The 27732-nt window shown below is 39.6% G+C and overlaps 1 protein-coding gene across 2 annotated transcripts in view; it reads right to left on the minus strand.

Annotated features, from left to right (window-relative positions):
- PARG (poly(ADP-ribose) glycohydrolase) overlaps positions 1-27732 on the minus strand; it is a 61172-nt gene that overhangs the window by 16813 nt on the left and 16627 nt on the right. For both annotated transcript variants that reach the window (XM_063307728.1, XM_063307729.1), the window contains 5 exons: positions 22385-22477; positions 19286-19443; positions 7801-7880; positions 4581-4641; positions 1024-1099 (listed from right to left, as the gene is read on the minus strand). In XM_063307728.1, coding sequence (XP_063163798.1) covers positions 1024-1099; positions 4581-4641; positions 7801-7880; positions 19286-19443; positions 22385-22477 — 468 coding nt within the window. The remainder of the gene's footprint in view (positions 1-1023; positions 1100-4580; positions 4642-7800; positions 7881-19285; positions 19444-22384; positions 22478-27732) is intronic.

Raw genomic sequence — 27732 nt, forward strand, 5'->3', positions numbered from 1 at the left:
CATATTGTTCATAGGTTACATTTATGTCCTGTCTTTTCTCCAGGATTCAAAATGGAGACTTTTCTTCAAGTCTTTGAAGAAGACCCCACATTATTCCCATAACAATAATTCTGTGAGGTTGCTTAGACCAGTGTTTCTCAGCCTAGGCATCTTTGACATGTGTGGACTTCAACTCCCAGAATTCTGAGGGATGAAGTCAACACAACTTAAAGTTGTCAAGGTTGAGAAACACTGGTTTACACCAAGAGAGAGGAAGTGACTGGTCCAAGGTGAGTTTCTATGGCTAAAGGCAGACTTGAACTTGGACTTCCCCAATCTGAGTCCAGCATCTTCACCACTAACCATGCTGGCTCTGCACAGGATGACCATAAGCAACATTTTCTCTGTTTAAGGAAAAGAAAGCGACATCCAGGACAATCATTTATTTTGGTTTGAAGTAGATTTGCATTATGAGGCGGCAGAGTCCCAAAAGACAACAAACAACATGTGAAAAAAACAGGTGTAGGTCACAGTACTTCATGCACTTCACAATTCTTCTCTCTTTTGCTTGCAAATATACAAACAATGCTTAAGGATTATGGATGAGACAGACTCCTTATCAAACTGTTCTGGTTGACTGGCTTTCAGGTCAAAACAATTCCTTTACAGCAGGTAAAGCTGAGCTGAACTCGCTGAGCTGGTCACCAGATAGGGCACAGAAACACTGCTCTCAATTTTATTTATTTATTTTTTAAGGGCAAAACCTGAAAAATTGGCAGCCTGTCACCTCTGTACCCTGGCACCCCCTCTCCTGATGTCTGCCAATCTTCACCTGACCTGAAAAACCGAGCTCCATCTAGGTCTTACGGTTGTCAATCAAAAGGATTTTCCAGGCAGGAAGCTGAGCCAACAGATAATGCTAATGTTGCCAGAACAATCCATTCTGCTGTGGCTGTGATGCTGTGTGATAGGTTGTGGCTTTCACACAGCCTAGGGAAGAACTGGCTGCCTTGGCACAAACCCATGTGTAGATTCTATTCTTACCTGTAGCATCCCTTGCCCATTGCTCTCAATAGTCCCTTCATAGGTGACATGCAATCTGGGCATTTTTTTCGGAGATCTGTAAATAAGCAGACAAAAGCAACGTTTTGGTAATAACTTAAACATGCTCCGTATCCATGAATAAAGCACCTGCTGCCCTCGGTCTGATGAAAGTCCAAACACTCGCAGCCATGGCAGGAAGTCTGTGAAGAAGACAGGCTGTACCTCTTGCAGATTTAATACACAGATCATGCTGGGTTTTTTCTTCCAAACTTGCTTCATAAACCTTGTTCTCAATGCAACCGGTCAGCTTGAAATGGATATGACAGAGTCTCAGGAAGCTAATGTCGGTACAACACCCCGCTGTGCTAGCTACATCACAGATTTGTGAATCATACCACAGGGCCTTTATTATCTTTCATTAAATGCTGGTGAAATAAAAAGTGTTGTTTACAGATTGTAAGGAGGCAAGTTTATTACCAGCTGCACCCTCAGCTGGAGCTTTATAAAACCCCATCTCCTGATTTACAAAAATAACAGCTGTAAAAAGCAAGTCCATCATCTGTCTTTAGTACAATCCTTAAAGAAGAATGGCAGACCGAAGACTTCGTATTGTGGAAGATTTAAGATCTGGATGGCAGTATCTATTTCTACTAAAACAGGCTACTTTTGGTTTTCGCGCAAAATAGCGTTGCTTTTCTTCCTTAAAAAATAAAAATAATTACCATCCTAACATACAAATACGCTAAGGTTTTTATTATAATGCTCACCTCTTTTGGTTTAGCACTCATTTTATATGAACATGAGAGCATCTTCATATTCTGTATAAATGTGGTACTAATGATATATTTTATAATTTTACAGAGAAATTTCTCTGACCCAAGGACAGCTTAAATTAAGTTGCATCAGTTATCTGGCCATTTCCTACCTCTAAAACCTTTCGTTTGGCACCTACTAGAACCAGATCTGGATGCCAACAGAACAAATGAATAGCCTCTGCAGAGTGTTTTTGCACAGAACTGTAATCGCTTCCAGAAAACACAAACAATAACTGAACTGTGTCCCTTTTAATTCACAGGATGGCTTCGGCTCATTCAGATTAATGGGAAGCATATTACCATCCAATTATTGCTAAGCTCTCTGGGGGGAGACGGGCGGTGGCAAAATGTGATGAATAAATAAATAAAAGCTATGCTGAAAGTGTGTTATAAGTTAGCAGCATTTCGACAGAAGGACTGGTAAAGCATTTAGGTGAGAGCATTGGTTCAGCCACATGTCATCTTAACGAAGACGGGTGGAAATGTAAACTGATGCACAACAGGCTTGGATCCTCTGGAATGGGAAGGAAAGGTTCTTCTGCAAATGGGGATGGGCAAGTTTTCCCCTTTCCTGCTCCAGACCCCTCTCATCAATTGCCCTATGGTTCTGGGAGTTGAAGTCCACACATCTTCAAGCTGCCAAGGCTGAGAAACACTGCCCTAGTCACATGCATGTTTTTAAAACTGGCCCCAAATCTGTATTCTGTGTGATGGTTGTTCTCAGCATGTGTCCCCCATGGTTGTAGGGCTCGCTCAGTTTTGTGCTGGCCCAGCACCTAAACTGTCTGGTCATCTGGCTCTCATAGAGTCGGTGTGTCTGTCCTGCCTATGTATCTACCAAAGACCACGCGGTGCTGTATGCACTAGGCACGTATGAGAATCAATCCATCTTTGGCTAAAAAAGCCAACCTTCTATAACCAAATAAGCAAACTGAAGGTGAATTGAGTTAAAAACAAAATAGAACAACGTTGCTTCTAACATCTGAGACTTGAAATTTATATACAGTGTTCAGGATACAATTGTATACATGTATTCTTTTTGGGGTCTAAATGGACAGGATCAGGTTGCAAGACCCTCTCAAGGGAAAACTGTATTAATAAGCAAACCGTAACATAACCTGTTCTGAAAAGTATGTTTTAGTTTTGCTCAATGAGACGTAAGAAACTGGTTATGTCTGTATGTTTAAAAACACCGAAGCCTATTTTTAGGCTTCAGAATTGCTTCTCCAGGAGAATGACAAACAAAGATTGTTGGATCCAAATAAAAAACAAGCAACATTTTTTTCTAGCTGTTTCATTCTTCTTTTCAAGAAGGCTTTACCCTAAAAGCTTCCAGAGGGAGAACAGCAAAATGTGTCCAAATATGATGGCATTCCTCTGTTTAAGAGTAATGTCATTTGCAATTAATCTAGCATTTGAGGTTTTGAAACTGGGTTCGGCTGCAACTGAAATGCCAACATCCACGATTTCACTTCTCAACCGTGATAGAGGCGGAATGTCTTTTGCAAAAACCAAGGTCATTGTACTTTGACCACAGCATCATTTTCTCAAGAAACCCATCTCTCCTCAAAAGGAGAACAGTATTACTCACACAACGACCATCAAGGGTGACAATACACAACCTGACTAAGAAATTACTCTTGGACTGGAATCTCCCACCTGCCCTTTAGGGTTTGGGCTCCCATTTATCAAGTTCTAACCAGAGCTGAAAAATGGCTGGGCTGCAAACTTTCTTCCTTGCCACTTGCACAATGCACTGACATTTCTCATCCTGCTGTTTGGTGGCAAATATTCATTTGTCATCCCAGGCAAGTCAAACCCGAAGCAGAAAGTGCACTGATACATACAAGCCCAATCTCCATTGTTCTGTCTTTTGCCACCAAGGGTACTTCCCTCTAATTAATTAAAACATATCTATAGTTCCACAGCAGAAACTTGTGCAGTCTCCTAAGCTGAAGCCAGGGTTGTTCCGAAATGGAAGGGAGTTAAACTTCTGACTGAAGCTACAAAGCACAGCCAACCGAAGAACAGTACGGTTTCTGTACTTTTTTTAAATATGCGAAACATCCCTTCCTATGGAGATTACTTTGTCAACTGGGTTTTAAATTTGACCTGAAACTCCACTGAAGTCCTGACAGGGAAAAAGCTAATGAGATTCGGGCAAAACTGCCATCCTCTGAACTAAACCAGAAGAGATTTTAGTTCACTAGTCATTGGCCATTTAAGAGATAAGTTGGCAAACTATCGATGTGGACGTCATCAGGCCAAACTGAGGAGGGCATTCACACTAGCACACCTAGACGGGACACCCTCAGCAGTTTCACAGGGCTGGTACACGGGTACTCCTTTCTCCCAGTGGCTTTGTCCACGTGGTTCTGGAGAGGTGGAATCAGCTGGCCATGTCCTAGTGCACCCCCCATATTAGGAGGATGTGTGTCTGGCAATTGTTACGATGATTCTTTTACGTTATTCAGGCAGATCTGCTTCCTTTTATGCTTCTTTGCTCCTGGCTGATCCTGAACATGAAATAACACTTCAGGTTGCGAAATGTCGCTACCTTGCTTACCGATTGTGCAACAAGACGTTAGGGTTTTAACTTGTTCTAATGGCGATTACTATTTATTGAGATACGTTACCTCTGTTTTAATTTGTATTTTGTACTGAATATTATTATTTTTGGCTGATCTTTCACTGTAATAAATTGAAATAAAGAAAGAAAAGAATAGATTTTATTTGACTTACCTTTCCCATTCTGGAAATTCCTGCAGGCACTGTCTGGTAAATGTCACAAGTCCAGTGGGTTCTAGAAGCAAACAGACCGAAACAGGTAACTGTTATTCACTTTAAAAAAAATCATAGGGGAGACAAGTCAGCAAAACATACACTTCTAGTCTGGAAATCTGGAAGAGATTTTGGGGAACAGGTGGAGGAAGGAGGGTGGCAGCCAGAAAGAATTCATGTCTTCTGGCAAATGGTCCTCATTTATGATTCTAAGCCACCCAGAGTCATTTGCTGAGATGGGCGGCTACAGAAATAAATTAATTAATTAAATGTATGTACGTATGTATGTATGTACCCACAACTTGGACGTGAACTAATAATTAAGGTTGCAATTCTACATATGCATCTCTGAGAGAAATCACAGCTGGATACAGAAAGCTTTCTGGGAAAACATGAACAGGAGGAATCATATAATCAAGTTTATTTTATTCTCATGGAAATGCCTCATCTCTTGTGTTTTGCAATGATTCAGCTGATGGATTTGCTAAACTAATACATGAAGGAAGTAGAAATGCAATATCCCTGAAAAATTCTCTATGGAAAGTATTTAAAGAGTCTTATTAATCTATTAGAAGCTACAAGGGACTTAAGAAGTTTGCCAGAAGCCTTGTTCCCACTTTTCCTACAGCAGCGATATTTGCATTAATCTTCGGTTTTACCACAAAACAACTCTCCTGTTATGAGCTAATGTTACCCAAATAAAGCCATTCACCTTTTAAAAGCAAAGCTTTTGATTTTCAGCAAATGGGAAAGTATTTCAAACAGTTTCCTCCCTGTTTGTAATATAAAAGTTTGGAAATATGATACAATTTATTTTAATTTCTAGGAAGGATGAACAGATACTATTCTATTCATTTATTAAATGAGGAATGTGAAATGTTATCTTCTTACACAGATGACACAACCTAATTATTTGGTGATTCCCAAGAGTCACTGAAAGCTAATTTAGAAGGACAAGGTATTAAGATCCTGCCCCAGTTACCATCCAAACATCAACAGTATAGCAAGATCTATGACAATGCTGTTATTGGCAGTAAACTGGATTAAACTGAACTAGATTACTTGGCTACTGTGATATTCTCAGATGATTTAGACGAGTGTGTTTCAAACTTGGCAACTTTAAGATGTGTGGAGCTCAACTCCCAGAATTGAAGCTGGCTGGGGAATTCTGGGAGTTGAACTCCACGCATCTTAAACTGGACAAGTTTGAAAAACACTGATTTAGACCATGAGGTGTTAAATACTGCCCCTTAACCATAATTTCCAGAGCTCTCTGAGGGCTGGGCAGGTAAATGAAGAGTTAAGAAGGCAAGGTGGCAGATAATGGAAAATCAAACAAGAGATTTTGCCTCCTCCCTTCACACCCTCTCAGTCCTATCAATACAATATATACTCAGTTATATTTTCACTCTCAATATAGACAGACAGACAGACGTGTGCCTGCGTAACACGTCCTAAAAGCAATCTTTAAGGAGCAATCCAAAAAGCTACCCAAAGTGCTAACCAAATACAGACACATCAGGAATGTTTCAAGTTTGCTGTGTTCCAATGGAACAAGACGTCAAACATTTATCCATGAGAGTGCAGAAATCCAGAACAACCCCTTCCTTCCTCATTTTTTGATCAAGACCACAAAAGAAGGTGTCATTGAGATTCCTGTTGGGGACTACTTATCACTCTAACTATACTAAGCCCAAAAGAGAAACAAAAGGAATGGATCCACTTTACCAAGATGGAGCCTGCAAACCACATGACAACAACAGAACTACACTTAAGCTTCTCTTGTTATCAGCAGCTTTCACACACTGACACATAAACACACGGAGGACACTTTTACAAAATGGAAATGCAGAGAGCACAGGGGGTGAACTATCTATTTTTGTATTGATTAATGGAGGAACACATGAATTTTATTTATTTGGTGGCACACTAATGTAACACAACACAACATATTAAACTTGTATGCCGCTCAACTCTCAATGACTCTGGAGGGCTCACAACAATCAAACAAAGGAATTACAATAACATCAATAAAAGATAAAGATAAAAGATGGCAAGTGCAATGAAGCAAGGGGTCTCCCTCTCCCTCGCCAAAGGCCTGGGTGAATAAAGAGAAAAGTATTCTGTTAAAAATCCTCACAGTTGCTCTACCTTGTGTCACTCAGCTTCCAAGAAAAGAGAACTTACTAGAAAAAGACTAACCAAAAGAAATGTTGGCTGCTGTCAGTCTTTTTTTAAAACAACAACAACAACAACACTGGTCAAATATATACGGAGGGAGAGAATGATACGAACAGACAAATATTATACAAAAGTGAAAAGAATGTCTTCTAAGCCAGGGCGAAGAATACATCAAAGCCGGTGTTTCACAACACATCACTGATCTTCCATAAAACTCTTCTGAGAACTGTGCGAAAAGAAAGCTGGAAAGGGAGACAATTGCCGCCTGATGCCCTCTCCCCTACCTGCGCCCCTCCCAATGAACGGACAACCCTTTGCAAATTATTCAGTTAGGACCAGCAGTAAGACGCAACTGTCCAGAGTCACTGGGAGTCGGGCAGCATATAATAATAATAAGAGATTATTATTAAGAAATGTCCCTTGCCAAATGTCCCTGCCAAACAATGGCAACACTCACATACAGTCATGGGTTGACCTGCATTAACAGCATCGGTATTCTTTCAATTGCAAATCATGTTGTCCTCGAAGTGTCCTGCAGGCATCTCACAGGATGCTGCCAATGGTCCTCCACATCTCAGACCAGGTCAGGTGGCAACAAACTCAGAAAAGGCCCATGGATGTAAGGGTACAGACAGAATTTTGAAGGGCCCTGTTAGGCTTGTTTTCTTTTCCAGCATTAGTGATGTATTCAAGAGCTCCATACTCTTTTTGGCGCTGTCATTAGTTGTAGAGGTAACACTAATGGTATGATACATTTCTTAGGGTCAAGGTGTTCTGATTTCAAAATAAACATGTGGTTTCTTCCTATATTTTTTACATTCTTCATTAGTGAGGATCTGCCTCAACTAAAGTTCTCATGCTTCTCTCAGATGAAATAGATCCTAAAGCTGAATGGCCCACATTCACAATTCACCACAATCTGCAAATTATTCACTGGAGAGTTAAGAGCTATATTCCCCACGGGCAGAGCAAGACGACGAGATTGACAAGAAAAGTTTACTTTTTTCTGTGACTCTTCGGAAGTAGCAGAAAAGGGTTTTCAGTTTCTCAGGCTTTTTCAGCGAGCGCCCTTCAAACAGTCTAAGGGAAACAAAAAGTGAAAATGGTTATTGGGAAGTAATTAAACAAAGGAAGCAAGCAAAAGTGGTCAAATTGATTATTCCATTAATTGTAGCAAGAACTCAAATGTCAAACTGGGAAATGCAAAATGATAAGGCTGCATTCCTCAAAGCCCATTTTAAAATAACCCCCAGCAATTTTTCCAGGTTCTGGTTTGCTCCTTGTACCGTCCAACACTTTGATTTTGATCTACAGTATCTTAAACTTGATGCTGTCAAGTCATTTTGGACCCCAAATCACTAATCATTTTCCATGTCGACTGAAGCTTATGGGAGTTTTGATCCGTCTTCAAGCTGCCAAGGCTGAGAAACACTGATCCATTTGCAGGGAACTAGGTTGTGAACTCTGGTTTAAGAAAACTAGGTCAACGTCAAATGCTGGATGGTTACCTACTTGTGCCCCAAAACTGTGGTCAGATTATTTGAATCCATACGGTTCTGCCTACAATTCAGAATCACTATGGGAACTCAATATTGTATTCCATTTGTCTAAACAGCTGGAGTATACTCAAGAGAGACTTTTCATTAGTCTTACCCAATTGTGGAGTTGGACAATATCTATCTATCTATCTATCTATCTATCTATCTATCTATCTATCTATCTATCTATCCCTCCCTCCCTCCCTCCCTCCCTCCCTCCCTCCCTCCCTCCCTCTACTTTAGACAGTAAATACAACTCTGAATTCTCAGTTTTGTTATACTTTGTTTTATTATCTTTATAATTTTATTACGTATTTTTCAGGTGGTGCTCTTGCTGAACTTTTTGCTACTTAACACCTAGCAAACAAAGGATATGATTTATACATTTAAGAGGTAAAACAAGACAAATGTCCCTCTGCATTTGTCTTCCTTAGTAATAAGCGTTTCAAAATCTCCTGCTTGGATATATCAAGAGTAAACTATATGCCAATGATTTTTTTTTTTGCAGTCCCCTGGTTATGTTTAAAAAAAAAAAAGATTTTGTTCTTCAGCCATTTCACTGTACAAGAAAACATGTTTCCTTGTTGCATTTCAAAGCTTAGGAAAAAAGCTTTCTAAAATGAAAATCCTTGTATGCCACTGAACATAATAAAACACCCTCTATTTTTAGTCATTAAGAGAGCACATACTTTTATATATTAAAAAAAAATTAACTACCTTCCAGCAATCTGCACTTATGTTGCTTGATTTGATTTCATACAATACAACACTCATCTTTAGGGCCAGCGCATAATGCGATTTGCCTGGAAGGAAAAGCTGTGATGGCTCGGCTCGAGCAGAAGAGGAATGCCGCGTAAGAGTCTGTTCCTTAATAGAGGCCAGAGATGGTAAAAGATATTGGGGACGCAGTCTCATTTTTCAAAACCGCTCTTGAAATGTTGACGAGGAAGGGACAGTGGTGTTTCAGCAGTCATCTAACTCTGGTAGAAAGGCAGACTAGGTCTTAAGAAAAAGTGCACTCTATGTGAGGTCAGTTTTTGACAACTGAAACTCAAGTTTTTGTTTCAGAAGCTAGCTTTAAAAACAGTGACGCAAAAGAAGTTGAAATAATGTCCTCATAGAATCATAGGGGTGGATGGGATCTTGGAGGTCTTTTAATCCAACCCCTGCCCAGGACAGGAATCCTCAGACCATCCCGGACAAACAGCTGCCTAGTCTTTTCTTGAAAACCTCCAGTGATGGAGCACCCACAACTTCAGGAGCAGGGCTATTCCACTGCTTAATAGCTCTCACAGTCAGGAAATTCCTCCAGGAGGAGGAAGGAATCTTAGTTATGTTTGCTGCCTTGAGTTATTTATAAAAATAATAAAGGCGGGATAGAAAAATCAATCAATCAATCAATCAATCCCCTTGTTCTGGAAGACTGCTATCATGTCTCCCCTCATCCTTCTCTTCTTTAAGCTAAGTATACCAAGTTCCTTTAACTGCTCTTCATAGGATTCAGCCTCCAAGCCCCTCACCACCTTCGTTGCTCTTCTCTGCACTCTTTCCAGTTCCTCAGCTTCCTTTTTGCATTGTGACGACCAGAACTGGACACAGGATTCCAGGTGTGGTCTGACCAGTGCAGCAGAGAGAGGCATTTTCAATTTTACTTAGTATTTTTTTAAAGGTGCAATTAGCTTCAGATGTAATTGTGAAGAGCACATCCCCATTAACCATGGGAATTTCTAAGAGGGCAGAAGATGGAATTCTTCAGAGGAGCTGTGACTGCTAAAGGCCTGTAACTGAAAGGATAGGATACTGTGGAGTAGAAAGGAATGATTTTGCTACTGCTGTACCTGCTAATATGGACGCTATATCAGGTTGTGATGAATAAAGCAGCAGTATCTACAATCAGTGCTGAAAGACCTGAAAAGCCTCACATGGAAAAGGTTAATCTTATGACGGAGATCTTTGATAGAACTTCTGTGACACCACCTGCTGGAATTAATGTCACTGAGTGGGAGACCTCAGGGTTTGATAAGAATGGCTGTGTATTGTTTGATTTCTGAGCTTGGATGCAGAACCAGGCCTTAGTAACAAAATTGACAACCTCAGCAAAGATAACAGAGCAGATGCTATAGGACCTAGTGCTACCTACCATGCTGTTTATGGCTAGGAGCAGCAACACACTTGGTATCAACTGAGAAGAACCAAGCACTGGTCAAGTGAAGGTAGTGGACTAATGGTGCATCTCGGGTGCTTTTATTGATCGTTCTAAGGCTTAAATGTCACAGTCTTTTCCAAAGCACCCAGATGTTGCTAACTGTCCGGAACTGTGAGGAAATTCCTGATGCTGCAAGACTTTGGTCTTAGGTGGAACTCCATCTTGCCTCTTCAGGCATTTTTATTTTTCAACAAAGCTAAGATCTGGAGGAGGAACTCAAAAGCAATTTGTTGATCAGACTTCAGATAATCAATCTGCTAATGGAACATTCTAGCAGAATTTTTTTAGAAGTTTACCTAATTATAAAGCAATACAAGTAAAAGGCACGGCTCAATGTTTTTATCTTGTAGGATTCTCTTCTCTTATTCAGCTTCTGCAACTCTACCAGTAATGTAATTTGAGCATTGACAGGTTTTTGCTGCTAACAGTGCTATGTATTGTTACGATAATAGTTTTTGGTTTCCAAGCAAACCTGGAAAAATTCAGTCAAAGAGCAGTATTCCCTTCCCTATCTCAAATGATCCACTGCACAGAAGTCTCAATATAAGCATCTGATCACGCGTTTGATGCCCACAAGGGCTGCTGACAGGTGAAGGCGGTGGTGCCTTTTGGTAACCCTCCTTCAATTTTACAACTTCCCTTCAAGAATGTAAAAACTATTTTTCTTTCTCATTTTACTTCATTTCAGTTGTCACCAATTGCTCCTTATTTGTAGCATTTTCATTAACTGCAATATTTTAAGATTATTCAGACCCTTTTATAGAAAAACTGTACATATCATAGTATTTTAGGAAAACACAGCCCTTCCCTTCAAAAATTTAACGAAAGATTGAAAGTGTTATATTAAAAATAAAGTTTCTGCTTTCCAGTTTGGCTTTTTTCATGTAAAAAAATTATTTAAAAGGTCTCCGTATCAGTAATAGAAAAGTTATTTTGTCCTTTTTTCTACTACACAACAGTACTACTTTGTCATTTTCCCAAAATGTTTAGCACCTTTCATATCTCATAGTGAATTAGGTAGCCATCTGAGCATATAAAGGAAGTTTAGAGTTTACTTTTTTCCTTCAAAATTCTAGGAAAAGAAAATTTTCCTCCACTCAAGTTAGATTTAAGTTTTCTGATGAGGAAGTCTCAAAGCACCTTCAAACCATGTCAAACACAAAGCACTGTGGAAAACAAATTCTTGGTTATGGCTGTGAGTCTTTTAATTAAGCAAATGAGTTTCATTTTCTTTATTTACATAGAAAATAGCTTGGAGGTTTAGGAATCCCCTGGCTTCTGACTAAAAAAATACATTTCAACCATTTAACCTCACAGGCAATATCTTTTCATATTTATTGCAGTCAACCAAATATCAAGCGTAACATCAACTCTAAGCAACAAAAAACAACTACTTGATCTAAAAGTGAATTCTTTTTTGCACTTGTGACAAAATCACACCTTCCTAGCCTATCTGCCCAACAAGTATTTCTTTCCCCAGCTCTTTTTTTCCTGTAGGAACTGGAAACATTGAAAATTTTGGGGAAGACTTAAAAAAAGTATTTCTAATTAGAAAATGAATACGGTAACTCAAGGTGTTTATATAAATTGCTATTTTTTACCCCCGTATGTTCTGTTAATCTGTAACAGGAAGATTTTTATCCAACATTTTAGAGAGCCCTGTGCTTGCACCCGCAGAGCCAAACCTATTTTGGCTGTTGGGATGGGGCCCAAGTCATTTCTCCCCAAGAATAAAGGAAGATTCAGTGCTGCATTCGTTTGTAGGCCTGCATGTTACTGAGTCTCTACTTAGAGGCCAGTGGACCTGCTGTCGACAAGACCTCATTTGGTAGATGAAGCACAAAAGAGGGCCAAATTAAAGTCTTAAAAGCATATTTATCTCAGTTCAATTAGTAAATTTAATTAGTCTCTAACTAAATCCTACTTAAATATACCAAACATGATTAATGTACAAGCAAAACAAATTAAAGGGGAATGAGTGGGTGGGTGGGTGTGGCAGCTGTGTCACTGAATTCCCTCTGAAGACAGTCTGAAGTGGTGCCCCTGAGAATTTCTCAGGGTCCCAAATGTACCCCAAAATGTTCCTGGTCTCTAAGTTGCACAATAATTAAACAAGGAAGAGTTGCTGTTGCTGTTTTGGTTTTTTTTTTTAATTTTCCAAGGAGGAATAATATATAGAATCTACAAACAAGCTAGGTTTCTAAACCAGCTTCATTCTGTTTCCTGAAAATATTCAGGTGTTGGAAACTAACTCATGTGCAGGAGGTCACCAGAGGCAGTTTTCATAAATATAATATGGAGCCCTATTCCCTAACTGGATTAGCTCAAATAGATGAAAAAATAGATGGTCATTAAAGTTATCAAATTGATGCTTATGGTAAGAGACAATTGCATTACTGCAAAATCAGATTTCCATTCCCCTGTATAAACATAATATGCAGCATAATTATTTCCTTTCTTAAGACTATTTCATGCAGTTACATATATCTTAACTAGCATACTTTTCCCCTATCTTGGTTCTTTTTTTTTTTTTTTTTAAGTTCACAAACTTTCTCTGCTGGCATTCAGGAGAAGACGGGGGTCACCAGGAGTGTTGCCACCGCTTCATCTTCTAGCTTTAACAAAAGGAACACACTACCATCTGAGATTCATCACTGCATGATAATTCCTACTTAGAATTGTCCCTCGTGGGGAAAAAGAAGAGATCTTCTCAAATGTGAACACAATGTTCTTTATGTAACTGAGAAGCGAGAACTTCTGAGATGGTACTGAGCATAGGTTCTTAAAAAGATGAATGTTTCATTCTTTATAAGCAGTGAGTGATGAGTGAGAAGTAGTTGTGATAGAAAGAAAGGAAGGAAGGAAGGAAGGAAGGAAGGAAGGAAGGAAGGAAGGAGGGAGAGAGAGAGAAAGAGAGGGAAGAGAAAGAAAGAGAGAGAAAAAAGCAAGCAAGCAAGCCATCTACTGCAAGAAGGTATCTGAGATGCCAAACAAAGGCCAAAGATCAAGGAAAGACAGAATGGCCTTCGACACTAAAAGCCTCATCATATGCCCTTAGGTATACTCCCTAACAAATGCTCAGGGGACAATCATCAAAAATCGGGGTCCCCAAAATTTACTCCTCCTTGCCTTCCTTCTGCATTTTTAAGTAATTTTAAAGATAAATATGACTCCTGGCAAAATGAAGGAAGGACTTCCAGTGCCCTCTCCTACTTCCAATAATGCTTCTGGCCCCAGATGGGCCGCTTATACATCCTTTGGATAGGAAAGCAGCAGGTGGCACCTCAGTGCATCATTCTGGGAATTCACACCCATCTAGAAAAGAGGAAAGTCAAGCTGGAGGAAATCTGAATGAAGGGCCGCGATGGGAACAAAGGTATAGGGCGTTATTAGCTGACTGGTCTGTTTGCTGTGTTGCTTTGGTACAAGCTGAGCTTTGCTTGGATTCATCTTGCATATTGCAGATGCTGCACAATTCTGTATTGTGTGCATCTGGCCCAATTTGTAGATATTTCTTTTCAGCATCACAATCTTAACTTCGCAGAAATATCTGTTATGCTTTTGTGGGGCCTAATATGCCCTCTTCGTTAAGCAATACCAATTTGCATTCTGTGTGTTTTGTGATTGCTGCTTTGAGCATGGGCCACTCTCGTAGACGGTGGCCATTTTATGAGCATGCTCACTGCCCACTCAAAATTCCGAACGTGTCCCTTGGTTTAACATGCTATGGACTCTTGATCTAAGACAAACTTCAGAGAAACCGCATGCTGAACTAAAACTCTGAACATATCTGAATTGCAAACCCCGTGTGGCTATCTAGAAGCTCTGCAGTAAATGAAGCCAAAATGACTACGTTCTGGTTTCACTATATAAAATTCAGCACAGCAATCGGCTTAATGTTGAAAAAAACCTTCTGATCAGTTGCTGTCAACAGCGCATAAGGATGACAAGCAGCTGTGCACCTGGGGTTTAAGAAAAATAAAATACATAACATTTTTAACCTTTTGCAGCAAGTGTCCCTTGTTTTGATAAAACAGATGGATAGCCCTGTCAGATTTCAAGCCAGCATTACACATGGCTTTTTACTTAATATGCATTTAATAAAAGGTGGAATTTTATTACCTAAAATGACTCTTATACAATAGACATAAAAAAGTTATTTTCCAAAAACAGCTATATCTCCAAGTAAAAAAAAATGTGTCAGGTTTAATCTTCCCAAGCAGGTCTACATTAAATTTTTTCTTTTTTCTGTTTGGAAAAAGTTAGCAGTAGAAAATGGATAGCTCAAGTAATCAATTAATCTTAAACTTTTTATGAATAAAGAATTGCTATAATTCATAAGAGTGGGAAGATTAACCTCTCTCAGCCTGAAGGAAGTTTTTCAGTGGTTAGGGACTACAAAGGACCCTGGGCTATTCTTGAGAAGAGCCCAAATGAAAAAGAGTTAATTCCCCAAAAGGCTTTGCATAAAGGCTACTCTATCAGGGCTGCAGAAATCCAGATGACCTCTAGATGGCAGCAAAGAAGTAGAATTGTCTACAGGTATTCGACTTATGACCACAATTGGGACTGGAACTTCCATTGCTAAGCGGGGCGGTTGTCAAGTGAGCCACACCCAATTTTTTGTGATGTTTTTTGCCATGGTCATTAAGCAAAGCATGGTAATTAAGCGAATCCAGCTTCTCCCACTGACTTTGATTGTCAGAAGCTGGCAGAAAAGGTTGCAAATGGCAATCACGTGACCCCTGGAATGCTCCAACTGTGTGAGCTGGTTGCCAAGAGCCTTAATTTTGATCATGTGACCACAGGGACACTACAGCGGTCGTAAATGTGAAGACCGGTCGTAAGTCACTTTTAAAAGTGCTGTCATAACTTCAAATGATCGCTAAATTAATGATGCAAAATTGAGGACCACCTGTATAGTTCTGTTGTGCCCTCTGTTGGTTGCTCAATTTTTTGCAGGAGATTTGATAGCTTTTGCTTTATTTATCTTACATCTTCAGGCATTATTACTAGAAAAAAAAGCCAAAAGGAAAAGATTCCTCCATGACCAACCAAACTGGGTTCCAAAAGAACCTTTAAGATAACACTTCCATTTAAGATGAGTCAGCAAACAAGTACAACTACTGCAAAATCTTGCAGGTTTGTTTGAAATGTGTCTTCAAGCTGCTCGCAGTCAGTGTAACCAGCAAGTTAGGTAGATCGGTCTGACTCAGGGAAGGCGCTCTGCCATCATCCTGGTTTAGAGCACAGGATCCTTTTCCTTAGAAACCATGAGAAGTTGTCAAATTTATGGAAAATGTTGTAGTCTTAAAGATATCCAAAACAAGTTGTACTATTTCTGACATGGAATATGACATCCACCAACAATACCAATATTAGAAAAATGGATGGGTAAGTGAGTTGCAGCAGCCTGTGCAAAGCACACAAATTGCAATCTAAATCCGGACTTCCGGTGGGGCCATGGCAGCCTGAACAGCTGTGCCTGCAGAGTCCGCAGGCAGAACTGACAATGCGGCAGTTTTTTGGGGCTCTGGCAGGTTTCCCTGAAGCCCAGGAGTGTATTTCGGGGAAAACGAAAACACCTGGCATCACCCCATCTATCCTCCGGACAGCTGCTTGCAGCCAGAAGATTGCAAACAGTGTTCACATTTGACTGGTAAGAGCTAGCCAGGATGCTGGGACGTCACCATTTTGCAAGCCACACTGTAGCCTTAAAGGGACACTAAGACCAGCCACCCCATTTCTAAATCACCCAATTTATATTTCATTTAAGTACACGTACCCTGAGAGAGGCTTTCTACAGCAAGGAGAAGCGGGCTGTCTTGGTGCTTATCGTTATTTTTGGGATCAATTTTTTTTAAAAAAATCTTTTAAAGTTTCGGACTTTGTTTTCCATCCAAATATTGAGTAGTATTGAGAGTAAATAATTGTCTCTCTGTTATTATTTTTGTACTAAATTTGAAGATATTACCATTTTCCTACATGTTGAATCGGCTGCTCTGAACTTTCAGTTTTCTGCTTCTACTTTCCCTGGGGAGTTGTCTGCATATCTCACTTTTGTTTGTGTAAACACATTTCGGAATTCTTTCATATCTTCAACTTTTGTTGGTTAAGCTCCTAGGGGGCATCATAATCTCCTGCGTGAGACATGGCGGATTTTAAACAGACCTTCTCTGACTTCCACCGAGATTTTAAAAAAGATTCTTTCTGATTCTTACCAAGTTTTTATGCAAGGCATTCAGGACATTGTGGAAAACATGAGGTCTAAAACGTGTCATCTGGTTGGGGATGTTGTGGATGAAACTGAAGAATTTAACAGTGAGAGAAATGTCTCTTCTAATAGTGAGTTTGGGACTTCTGTTGAAATGCCAGATGAAGATCGGATAGTCGAGTTGAAGAAATAAAAGGGAGAGATCAAGTTGCACGCCGTAAGTGAAATTGATCTTGTGGAACACCATGGAAAAGAAGAGTATGGGAGGTCTCCTGAAGAGAAGTTGGAGTTTTTGAGGGGGGCAGTTGGGCTGTTTGATTTTTTTTAAGAAAAAAGCTCTGTGAGGATTGTGGGGATATGTAAATGCTTTTGAAGTGGGATAAGGGTTAAGAATATTTATCTGGACTGCTTTTAGGGTTTGGCTGATTTCATTTATCTTTAATGATTTGGATTAAGATTATTAAGGCATAATAAAAAATAAATGTCTGGTTAGGGATAGACAATTTGTATGTTTTTTAATTTGATCTTTATTATAGTAGACAGGAATGTATAGAATAGTGGTAGGAAGGAAATTACTAAATAAATGTTATCTTTTGGGGGAATTGATTAGGAGGTTTATATTTTTTTCTTTTAATATAAGGGGAGGGAACAATTGTATTTAGTGATTTTTATGATGTGCCAATGGAATCATTTATAGAAATAATGTGATTTTGGTTTAATATAGAGTAAGGGATTGATTATGGAAAATTGTATATCCTTGCTGTTAAAAGTTGGAAGTCACCTCTTTTTGTAATTTTGAAATTTTTTCTCTTGTGTTTCTACACTTTTTTAGTTTTTTCTTTGTAGTTTCTTGTTTTTCTGTAGCTTTTATCTTTGCTTGAAGCTTATTTTAAAAATTGCAATCTAAATCCACAGTATTTCTAGCCCCTTGGAAACACCCTTAGATGCACGTACTTATCTCATGAAGACATCATTAGGAACCAAAAACAGAAAGGTTGCTAATGGAAAAAGACCCTAATAATTTGATCTTAAAAATCTATGATGAAGAATTTGTTCTGTTCAAAGACCCCTCTTTGTTAAAACCAAAAAACGCTGCGGGTTAAACCGCTGAGCTGCCGATCGGAAGGTCGGTGGTTCGAAACCGCGCAGCGGGGTGAGCTCCCGTTGCTCGTCCCAGCTCCTGCTCACCTAGCAGTTCGAAAACATGCAAATGTGAGTAGATCAATAGGTACCGCTTCGGTGGGAAGGTAACGGCATTCCGAGTCGTCATGCTGGCCACATGACCCGGAAGTGTCTATGACAACGCCGGCTCTAAGGCTTAGAAACGGAGATGAGCACCGCCCCCTAGAGTCGGACACGACTGGACTTTACGTCAAGGGAAACCTTTACCTTTACCTAAATACCGTAGCCAAAGATTCCCTCAATCAATCAAGCAGACCAGCCAACTAATTCGATTGTCCCTTTCATGTTAAAATGCCAGGAGATATAACCATTTCATATTACAACAAAATCTGAATGATGCAAACACAAGTTTCTTCAAATCTATTAATTGTAATGGTTTGAATTCTAAAGCAAATTAACTTGAACAACATTTTTTGTTCCTTCCTCTTTTCTGTAGCTATCTAATCCTCCAAAAAGTCTTATCAGGTGACTCAAATGCCCATCTAAGCTATGTGAGGGGACAAATAAACAAAAATAGAGTAAGGATACCACCTAATTTGGATTGGTTCTACCTTTCTTACACGCAGCCCTGCCCCCTCCCTCATGCTACATGGCCATGAATGGCCCAACAATCTTCTAGAGAAGTTCTGGGGGAGGGCTGTGTATGACTGCAGAGGAAAGAGGGTAACAGGATTTTTTTCCCCATTAACTTTTGTAAGGTAATTTAGGATCAAAATTCCTGTGTTAAAAGGAAGGTTTTCAATATAACAAATGAATCTTGGAGAAATGAGTGACTTCTGAGATTAAGTATTATAAAATGTGGTCCAACAGATCATCTATTATCATGACAAATTACTGTTACTTAAGGCATCCTCCAGCATAAATTTCATTGCTATTGACTTTTAAATGTTGGCCCCGTGTTCCACCCTTCCACTGAAATGCATGGAGTTGAACCATGATCAATTTTAGTTACATATTGTTCTCATTTTCATCTCTCTCCAAAAACGAACAGCAACACATGTTGCTTACGTGCCTTGCTACTGGCTTTCTGGAAGCACCAGACTAGGCATTGCTGGAAATGGGAGACTGAACTTGACAGACCCACCAATGGGCCTTAAGCATTAAATGGAAGGAAGTTGAGGAAAATGCTGTCTGAGGAAAAGGACTGCTAGACAAAGTATGATTAGAAATAGATCTAATTTCTCCTATTTCCTGAACTTCAGTAAAAAGGTTATTTAAAGTAAAATGACTTCTTGTATAATCAGGTATTTTGGGGAATAACCAGATGAACTAATGAATCATCATGGACAAGAGTTCAGTTCTGATAAGATTCTGAAAGTATTCTCTGATAGGACAGTCACTCTACCTGTTGAAGTTAATATCTGGATAGCTTGAATATTCTGATTTCATCTTGGCATTGCGCCGGGGAAAAGTGCAGAAGAAGGCATTTGCTAGCAAACTTGCAGTCTGCTCCTGTGACATTGTGATGGAGTGGTTCATTTTTTGTTTTAGAAGAGGTATTGGCTAAAAAAAAAGAAGAAAGATAGAAAGACAGGCATAATTACTTCAGCAATTCAGAACATAAACCACCACCCAGCAACAAGAACCGAGCAGAACAAAATCACATTGCTAATTTAGAGGCACTTGTGGCTTCTTAAATCAGCATCACCATTGAAGTCAAGAGTTGTTTACCCAAGTTGATTGGGACAAGAGTCTTGTTTGACAAACTGCAGATTTTAATCAATAACAACAAGAAGAGCAAGCAAAACATCACTATCTTGAACAAAATAAAGCATATGCGGGGAAACAGGTGGAATATGAGGGACCTAGGAAGAAAAATAAAGCATGAAGAGATTGCATTAACTGTATTTAGCAGTCTCACTGTCACACAGTTTAGAAAAGGGCAATCACAAGTAATCACATCGTAACAGCTGTGAGACAAGGCTCCATGATGAGATGCCAAACAACACAACTAGGATAGAGGAACTGAAGTATTCCTTTGTTTGATTACTTCGTCTAAATGAAAAAGAAAATTATGTTTCAAGGGGAAAAAAAACCAGCGAGCTTCCACTCAAACATTATTATCGTCTGGTTATTTTACAAATTAGTTTAACCTCTATAGAATATACAGTCAGCAGCACCAAAATGGGGGATAATCTAAGGTCATTTTATGCAGCTCCTTGAAAATAAACTGTTAAAAAGTGCAAGCAGAAGTAACTTTCAAGAACGTAATGACAGCTAGCAGAATTCTGGAAGATCCGTGATCTGTAGAATGTGATGGTATCCTTGGTTCAACATTCTCTTTTCTAAATTTATGAGAAAGGATCATTTGCTTACTGGGTTCTTTGCATTCATAAATAAGGGTTTTGTGATTACACAAACCCTGATTCGTAGTAGTCTAGAACTAAGTGTTTTACCCAGAGACTGCTGGTTATCTCCAGTAATCATACTGAAGAAGAAGGACCTATGAATTTCCTAAGGTCCACTGAAATGGGTCTTTTTTTCCCCTTTGGAGAAACAGAGAGATGTCAAGCAAGCACCTACAGGAGCACTAGAATGAGCCGTATTAGCGCACAACCACTTGGAGAGCCAGAGTTACAGGTGAGCAACCTGCCTTTCTTCGTGGTTTCTGCACATCACTGATGATTTAACGGGCATGAAAATGTTCCGTGTAGAAGGCTGCTTCACTCCTTTCACCAGCAGAGAACGTGAAACACGCTGGAAGGGATTCATAAACATCAAGGACATGGATTTGTTTTATGGAGAAACACCCAGATGGATCATTGCTGTAGTATTCCTACGCCTAGATGGAATCATGCCTGTGGTATTATTATCACGATGGATGTTGCATGCCAGTATTGAAAACCTGAAATTGATTTGCCAGAGGTAGAAGGACAACGTTCTGTTCTCCAAAGAGTTGAAGCAAAGATATGTCATACCACTTCCCAATGATCTGTAGAAGCAAAGGAGCTAAGAAGGCACCACTTTCATGGGCAATCAACAGATCATACTTTTTACACAACCACACTGATTTGCTACTTTCATACAATACAGTTTTGTATGGAGGAAGAAATCCTCATAAATGTGTATCCTTTTATAACTAGTGTTGTATGTATGTATGTGGCAAGATTTTAGGGTCCAGGATCCACACATCTAGGCTAGGCTTATAGTCACCACATTCTTGAGTCAGAAAAACAGAGTGTTACTGCCACTAGTTGCAGACTTGTTTCTACAAGTCCCTCAGGTCCCCAGTTGAAGAAAGTCCCATCACGATCTCCTTTAACAACTGAATCTGAAAGGTAAAATCAGATTAAAAAACCAAGATTCCTAACAGATTGCTACTAGTTTGCAAACATGGTCACGGGCTGCACTTGAACAATAGTTTGCCTATTTCAAGTCAGGCGTAAGACAGCTGTTGGAAATATGGATGAGAAAGAAGCTATTACCCCTGTTCAAACAAATAATGATTTGCTAGGAAAAAAGTGTTAGTTTAAACCTAATCATCAGTCCACCTTTAGACATTGCCTGCAAAAAAGGTAATGCTACTCTTGCAAATGACACATATCAATATGTGCTGCGATTCTATGCCTCTCTTTAGGTTTTATAAAAAACTTACCCTCCCTCACAAAGTAGATGAAAAAAAACTTTTATTTGTTTACTCCTAAAACAATGTCAGTTACAGGGCTGCTTAGCAACAAAGCACACTTAAAATGCACAATTCTATGTGGTTCTCAAATTGTGCTGTTCCTTTTTTTCAAATTGTTCTCAAATTGTGCTGTTAGATTTCTTTTACATTTATGACAAAGTCCTTCCAAACAGCTGAGTAATAAAAAAGACTAAAATAATTTAATTTTCTTTTCCTAAAGATACCCTGATTAGTTTATTATAAAACTCTGCTTAATTCTTGAAAGAAAAAAATTCAAGGAACAGGCAGCTGTGACCGCAATGCATCTCTGGTCTGAGTAACGTTGCTGATTTCAGCTGAAAGTCCTTCACATGATCAAACTTCCTCATGAAAAAGGCATTGCACACGAAGATGTACGCTTGAATTGCAAATTGAAATGAAAAACATAGCAGTTGCATGAAACTGATAAAACTGTAACACCAGCTAATTACCTAAAGAACAGTTTCAAACAATAACTATTTCATTAAACAGCAGTAATTCTGTTATGCATTAGAAAACAAGAAATCACCCCAAAATAGCTTCCAAGCTATTTCAACCACATTTTTCCAAGCAGAATTAAGATTTTGATCTAGAGGTCAAATCAAGTTTCAGGAATGAAAAATAAAGCCTTGAATGCGTTTTATATTGTTACGGATGTGTGTGGTCCTCATCTTCCCTTGGACCAAACTCAACAATCAAGCTCCATGTAACACAGCCCTGGCATTTTGATCTCAGTCATTTCTAGAATTATATAGCAAATTAATCCACTCCAGAGAATACCCTTCAGATGTGTCGACTAACCTGGGTGCAAATGCTAGGCAGAGACAGCGCAAGCTTCACCATGTCAGGCAAAATGGACTGAAACAGATGCTGGGCCTCGGCATCTTCAAGTACCTGGGGTAACAACAGAAGAGGACATTCTAATGTTAGGAATCCGGTGAACCAAATCAGGCTCTCTGCACAGCAGGTTTAAGGTGGCTTGGGAGACATCTTTTAAAAAACCCAAAGTTAATCACAGACTCTGGAGATCTAGACGCAAAAAAAAAAATAAAGTTATTAATATCCTTAAAAGAACCCATTGATCATGCCTAAGTGCTTTATTGCTACACATCAAATACAGGCTAAATGTGATATTTGACTCTTCCATCTTAACAAGTCCACACACCTAGAAGAAAAGTTTATGGAAATTAAGATTTTAATTGCTCAAATCTGCATATCTGCGCAATTCGCACATTGCCAGTTGGGTGGGGAAACAATATAAAAAAAATCTTGTAATACAGGTCACTGAATGTATTTTAAATTAGTTTAAAATAGGGGGTTATTAGGCTATGCAGAGAAAAAGGAAGAGAAAAACAACCACAACGAATGAATGAATGAATGAGTGAGTCTGCCACACCCTGTTGCCTATTAATCTTGCAGGTCAGCTGTAGAATGGATCCCTCCATAAACTCTCAGGCGGCTGCAAAAGTCAGCCGGTTTCAGTGGTACCCTCAGAATTTCTCCCAGCCAAATGGAGCAATTAAGAGCTTCAAAGCTGCACCAGAGAGAACACATACTGGCTGCACTTTTAAAATGATTCAAAATCTAAACAAAAATGCGTTTTGTACATGCATTATGATTCAAGTCAAAACAAGGACTTCTCTCTTCAATGCTATTCCCCCCCCCTCCTGTCAATCACAGGCCCAGGTAAGAGGTACATATCCTATGGTAACATTTTCTTCCTGAGGTTTATTAGACTAGGCACTAGATTAGATACCTGCAAGCAGAAACTTAAAAATGCTAAAAACAGAAATTCTGCATTACACAGCATTGAAAAAAGTGTATCAGAATTTCACAGACATTGTAAAAAAAGAGGAGAAAGGAAACAAATGATTAAGAAAAATCATGGTTCTTAAAACAACTGAAAGCTCAAACCAAAGACAAACATCAGATCTAGATTTGGTCAGGCTTTGAACAGGCCAGCTGAGATTAATGGGATTTAATTCATGACTCATTTCTACAGATATATTTTGGCATGACGAAAGAGATTTAATTTATCACACCTTTACAAAGGCTTTAGCAAAACATAAAAGATATGCTGAAAATCATTAATCACTCTCAACTACAAGACTAGAACAATTTGTACACACTAGAAAAGCTTAACATGTAACTGACAAAACGAAGTAATCAAGTACAGACCTTTAAATTACTACAAGGAGATCCCTGCATTGTTCATCACCCATGAGAATCTTCCTGGGGGATGAACTAACTTTTGAGAGTTTCTGCAGTATTTCAAAAGCTTTCCATTTTTCATTGTATGATTAACGTTCTTCTATGGCAATAGTGCATTTAGAAATGCTGGGTGTACGAATTGCTGCAAAATGAGGGCCTTAAAATGCCATCATCTCCACTTGTCGGAGACAATAAGGTCTCCCACACGCACCGCATCCCCAAATAGCCACGTATACAAACGTTAAAGGCTGAATTTGGATTTTAGGAAGCAACTTCAAACAAGTGCGTATAAAATTAAGTCAAAGGAAGACATTTAGCCTTAAGCACTCGGAAGACTGTCAGATCGTGATGATTCTTCTACTCCGGCTAGTGCCTCCTGTCCTTTAAAAGTGACACACGATGGCTTTCTGACTGCCACATATTCCACAGCCTCCCTCGCCCGATGACAGATTCTGGCCCTGGGTTTTGTTACATCTGTCACTCGTCTGTCTTTGCCTGGTGCAGCTCTGACTGTAAACAGACACAGCGCACCAGACTCTTTCCTCCAGGCTGAGCTGTGACAAGTTCTGCCTCTGCCCCGTTTGGGTAACACTCTCCTTTTCAAACAGCTCTTTTTACTTGGGGTTTCCTCCATTTATCTGCGACCAACAAGTGCACGGACTGGCAAACCCTTCCGCTCAGAAATAAGTGCATTTTGCTGGTAAAATCCAGAAGCGTTCAGAACTCGCCAGTGTCTGGGATAGTGTCCAGATGTCACTTTAGTTATCTATTGTTCCTAACTGCTGAAAAGAGATACAACGGTATTTAATTATTCCTTTCTTCCTTTTCATCTGACCTTTTTTTCGAGAGCAAAAGACGACAGACGTGGCCCTCCTTCTTCCAATCTTCCCAGCAATCTGAACTCTCCCAAAGCCACGCAGCAACTTTTTGTGGTCCCCCAGTCCTAGCCCAACGCCTTCATCGCTGTGCTTACCCGTATTTCGTGTTACACTCCTCAAAGACAGCCCAGTCCTCAGTGCTGGCTCAGTCCAGCCGTGGACAACAAGCAGGACTAGCTGGCAAAGGCAAGAGGTTCACCTCTTGTTCTTGATCGTGCTTGAATCTGTCTAACAAACAACTCTCCTCTCAGCGGCATTCTAGAAAACAGACCTGGCATCACAGGTAGTTCTCACTTAACGACCACAATGGCAACCGTAAAATGGGTTAAGTGGAGTGGTCGTTAAGTGGGTCACCATGTGACCAGACCCGACTTTAGGACCATTTTACGATGGTTGTTAAATGAATCACAGGTCGTTAAGCAAATCACTGAGGTTGTTAAGCAAATCCAGCTTCCCCAATGGACTTCTTTGCTGGAAACCGGCAAAAAGGGTCACAAATTGTGATCACGTGACCACAGGACACTGCAAATGGTATAAAGCGAGCCGGCTGCCAAGTGCCAGAATTGTGGTCACGTGACTGCAGAAGTGGTGCAACGTTTTGTGACGGTCATAAGTGTGAATACAGGTTGTAAAGCACTTTTTCTGAGGCCATCGTAACTTCGGACCATCATTAAATGAATGGTCATTAAGCGAGGACTACCTGTATCAGTTTTTAGAGTCCCGAAGTACTTTCTGCTACTTTAATGTAGTGACCGTGTGCCATCTTTAAGCAAAGTGCTTCTGTAGGTCTAACAGAGGAAGTTGTTGAGATCCTACAGTTTCTTTCAAGAACATCTTATCACGTTGGTATGCCTATCACAGAGCCAGAAGTGGATGGTTTTCTTGGACATTATGATACACAAGGTTACTGGTAACAGAATGAGCCTCCACCTCACATATCCCTGTAATCTCGCCCAGAGTCATTGGAAGTCAGGCAACATAAAAATTTAATAAAAGAAAAAAATAATTAGTTTCTATAGCTCAATCATTTCGGTAAATTTATTTATTCAGAGTATTTTTATGCCACCCATTCCTCAACCACACAGAGGAATGTAATTAAAACAGCAAAAAATATAATTTTGAAAATCTGTGTGTATAAAATGTAGGAAATAAGACCTGTTCGTTATTTTTTGTTATCTAAACAAGTTGTTCAGCAATAAAAAAGTTAGGGAGTGCTGTTGTCCACAAAAAGTCCTCATGGTATTATAATAGTGAACTGGCTGCCTCACCTTCTGAGCAATTAACTTGACATAATGTTGTACGAGGGTAGGAAATACAGACTTGCATCTATCTTCTTCCTTAAAAGATGACAGAAAACTGACAACCCCATTTTTTAAAACTCTCATTTTTAAAATAAATGTTATATCTCAGGAAAGATACCTTATTTACACAATGCTGTTTGCCACTCACAATTTAGGTGAATTTTATGAAGTTTAACTCAAAAAACAATTCCTGGGAGTTTAGCCTGGTTTCACCCTTAGATAACTCTGGAGCAGCCCTTCTCTAACTTCTGACCCTGGAGGAGCCCTGGAAATATTTTTCAGGCCTTGGGGAAGGAACCCCTGAAGCCACATTCAGGCTCAAATAGAGGCCAGAAGTTACAAAATTATTACATTCCTTTCATGGGTAGGCCTGCGTGGATGCATGAACAGTGTTCTTAAACTAAAAATAAAGAAGGAAACTGACCTTTTCAATGTGAAGTTGCCCGAATTTGAAATAATTATTTAAATAAAGCGTGATCTCCCAGGGAACCCCTGGTGACCTCTCGCAGAACCCGAGGGTGCCACAGAACCCTGGCTGAGGAACCCTGCTCTGGAAGCAAGAATATGCAAACTTTTTTGGGAGGAAGGAGAACACCTCACCCCTCCAAAGAGACCGTGGTCAAAGCCTAAGCAAGCAGGGCCAGGGCAGCCTGAATTTAGATAATATTTCCAGGCCTTAATAATTTAATACTTAATACTTTCCTCCTTCGGTTATGCTGAAAGTTAATGCAGTGGCAGCACTGGGAAAGGTTCTAAAAGTTTTGGAGGAAAGTGCAGGTAGGTAAAAGTGGAGATTTTGCACCCCAGATTTAGAAGACCCAAGGAGCTCACAAATGAGCGAGCACCATTATAATGGAAGACAGGCAAGAAAGGAGCGAGGTGCAGGTAATCCTTGCTGAACGACAGTAACTGGGACCAGAAACTTGGTCGCTAAGCGACGCAGTCCTAAAGTGCAACATCGCATGACCACATTGCTTAGTGATGGCAGTCCCGGTAGTCTTGGTTGCTGTCATTAAGCAAATCACTGTGAGTTGTTAAGCGAGGACCTCACATGACCACAACTTCCAACTTCCTGCCAACTTCCCTCTTGACATTGCTTGTTGGAAAGGAAATTTACTGGGAAGGTCGCAAATCACAATCACGTGACTGTGGGATGCCGCGATGGCTGCAATTATGAGGACTGATCGTGAGTACTACTTGTTCAGCGATGTTTTTAACTTCGGATAGTCACTGAATGAGTGGTCGTTAAGCGAGGACTACCTGTAAACTCTTCCCACTCTTTTTTAGCTATGGCATAACGTAAATCCCCCCAGAAAATATGTACTTTAATACCTTCACTGTTTTAAAATAAATTTTGATTAGAAAAACACAAAGAGAATAAATGAGGTAATCTCTGGATGAAGTACAGAAAGAATTACGTTGGAATATACAGAGAAAAGCCTCATTAGAAGAAAGTGAATGGAACATTTGACATTTATCAGACTCACAAATTGACACTTGGAAAAGAAAGAAGACGACAGCTTAGAAGAGAGCAGTTAATTTGGCTCTCTAATTTTTTTTTTCTGGGAGGTAAAATATTTCTTCTGCCAATCCAGGATGACAGCGACCTCTCAGGTGTATCGTACTTGACATGTGAGGCTTCCTTTTAATGATTTCCACAATTTAAAATAAAGTTCAACTGTTTATAAGAATGAGTAATATGAAGTTATTTTCCTTATGAAGTGATACGAAAACATAGGTTTTTCTATTTTCAAACAGT

This window comes from Candoia aspera, chromosome 6 (assembly GCF_035149785.1).
Source record: "Candoia aspera isolate rCanAsp1 chromosome 6, rCanAsp1.hap2, whole genome shotgun sequence".
Classification (NCBI taxonomy): domain Eukaryota; kingdom Metazoa; phylum Chordata; class Lepidosauria; order Squamata; family Boidae; genus Candoia; species Candoia aspera.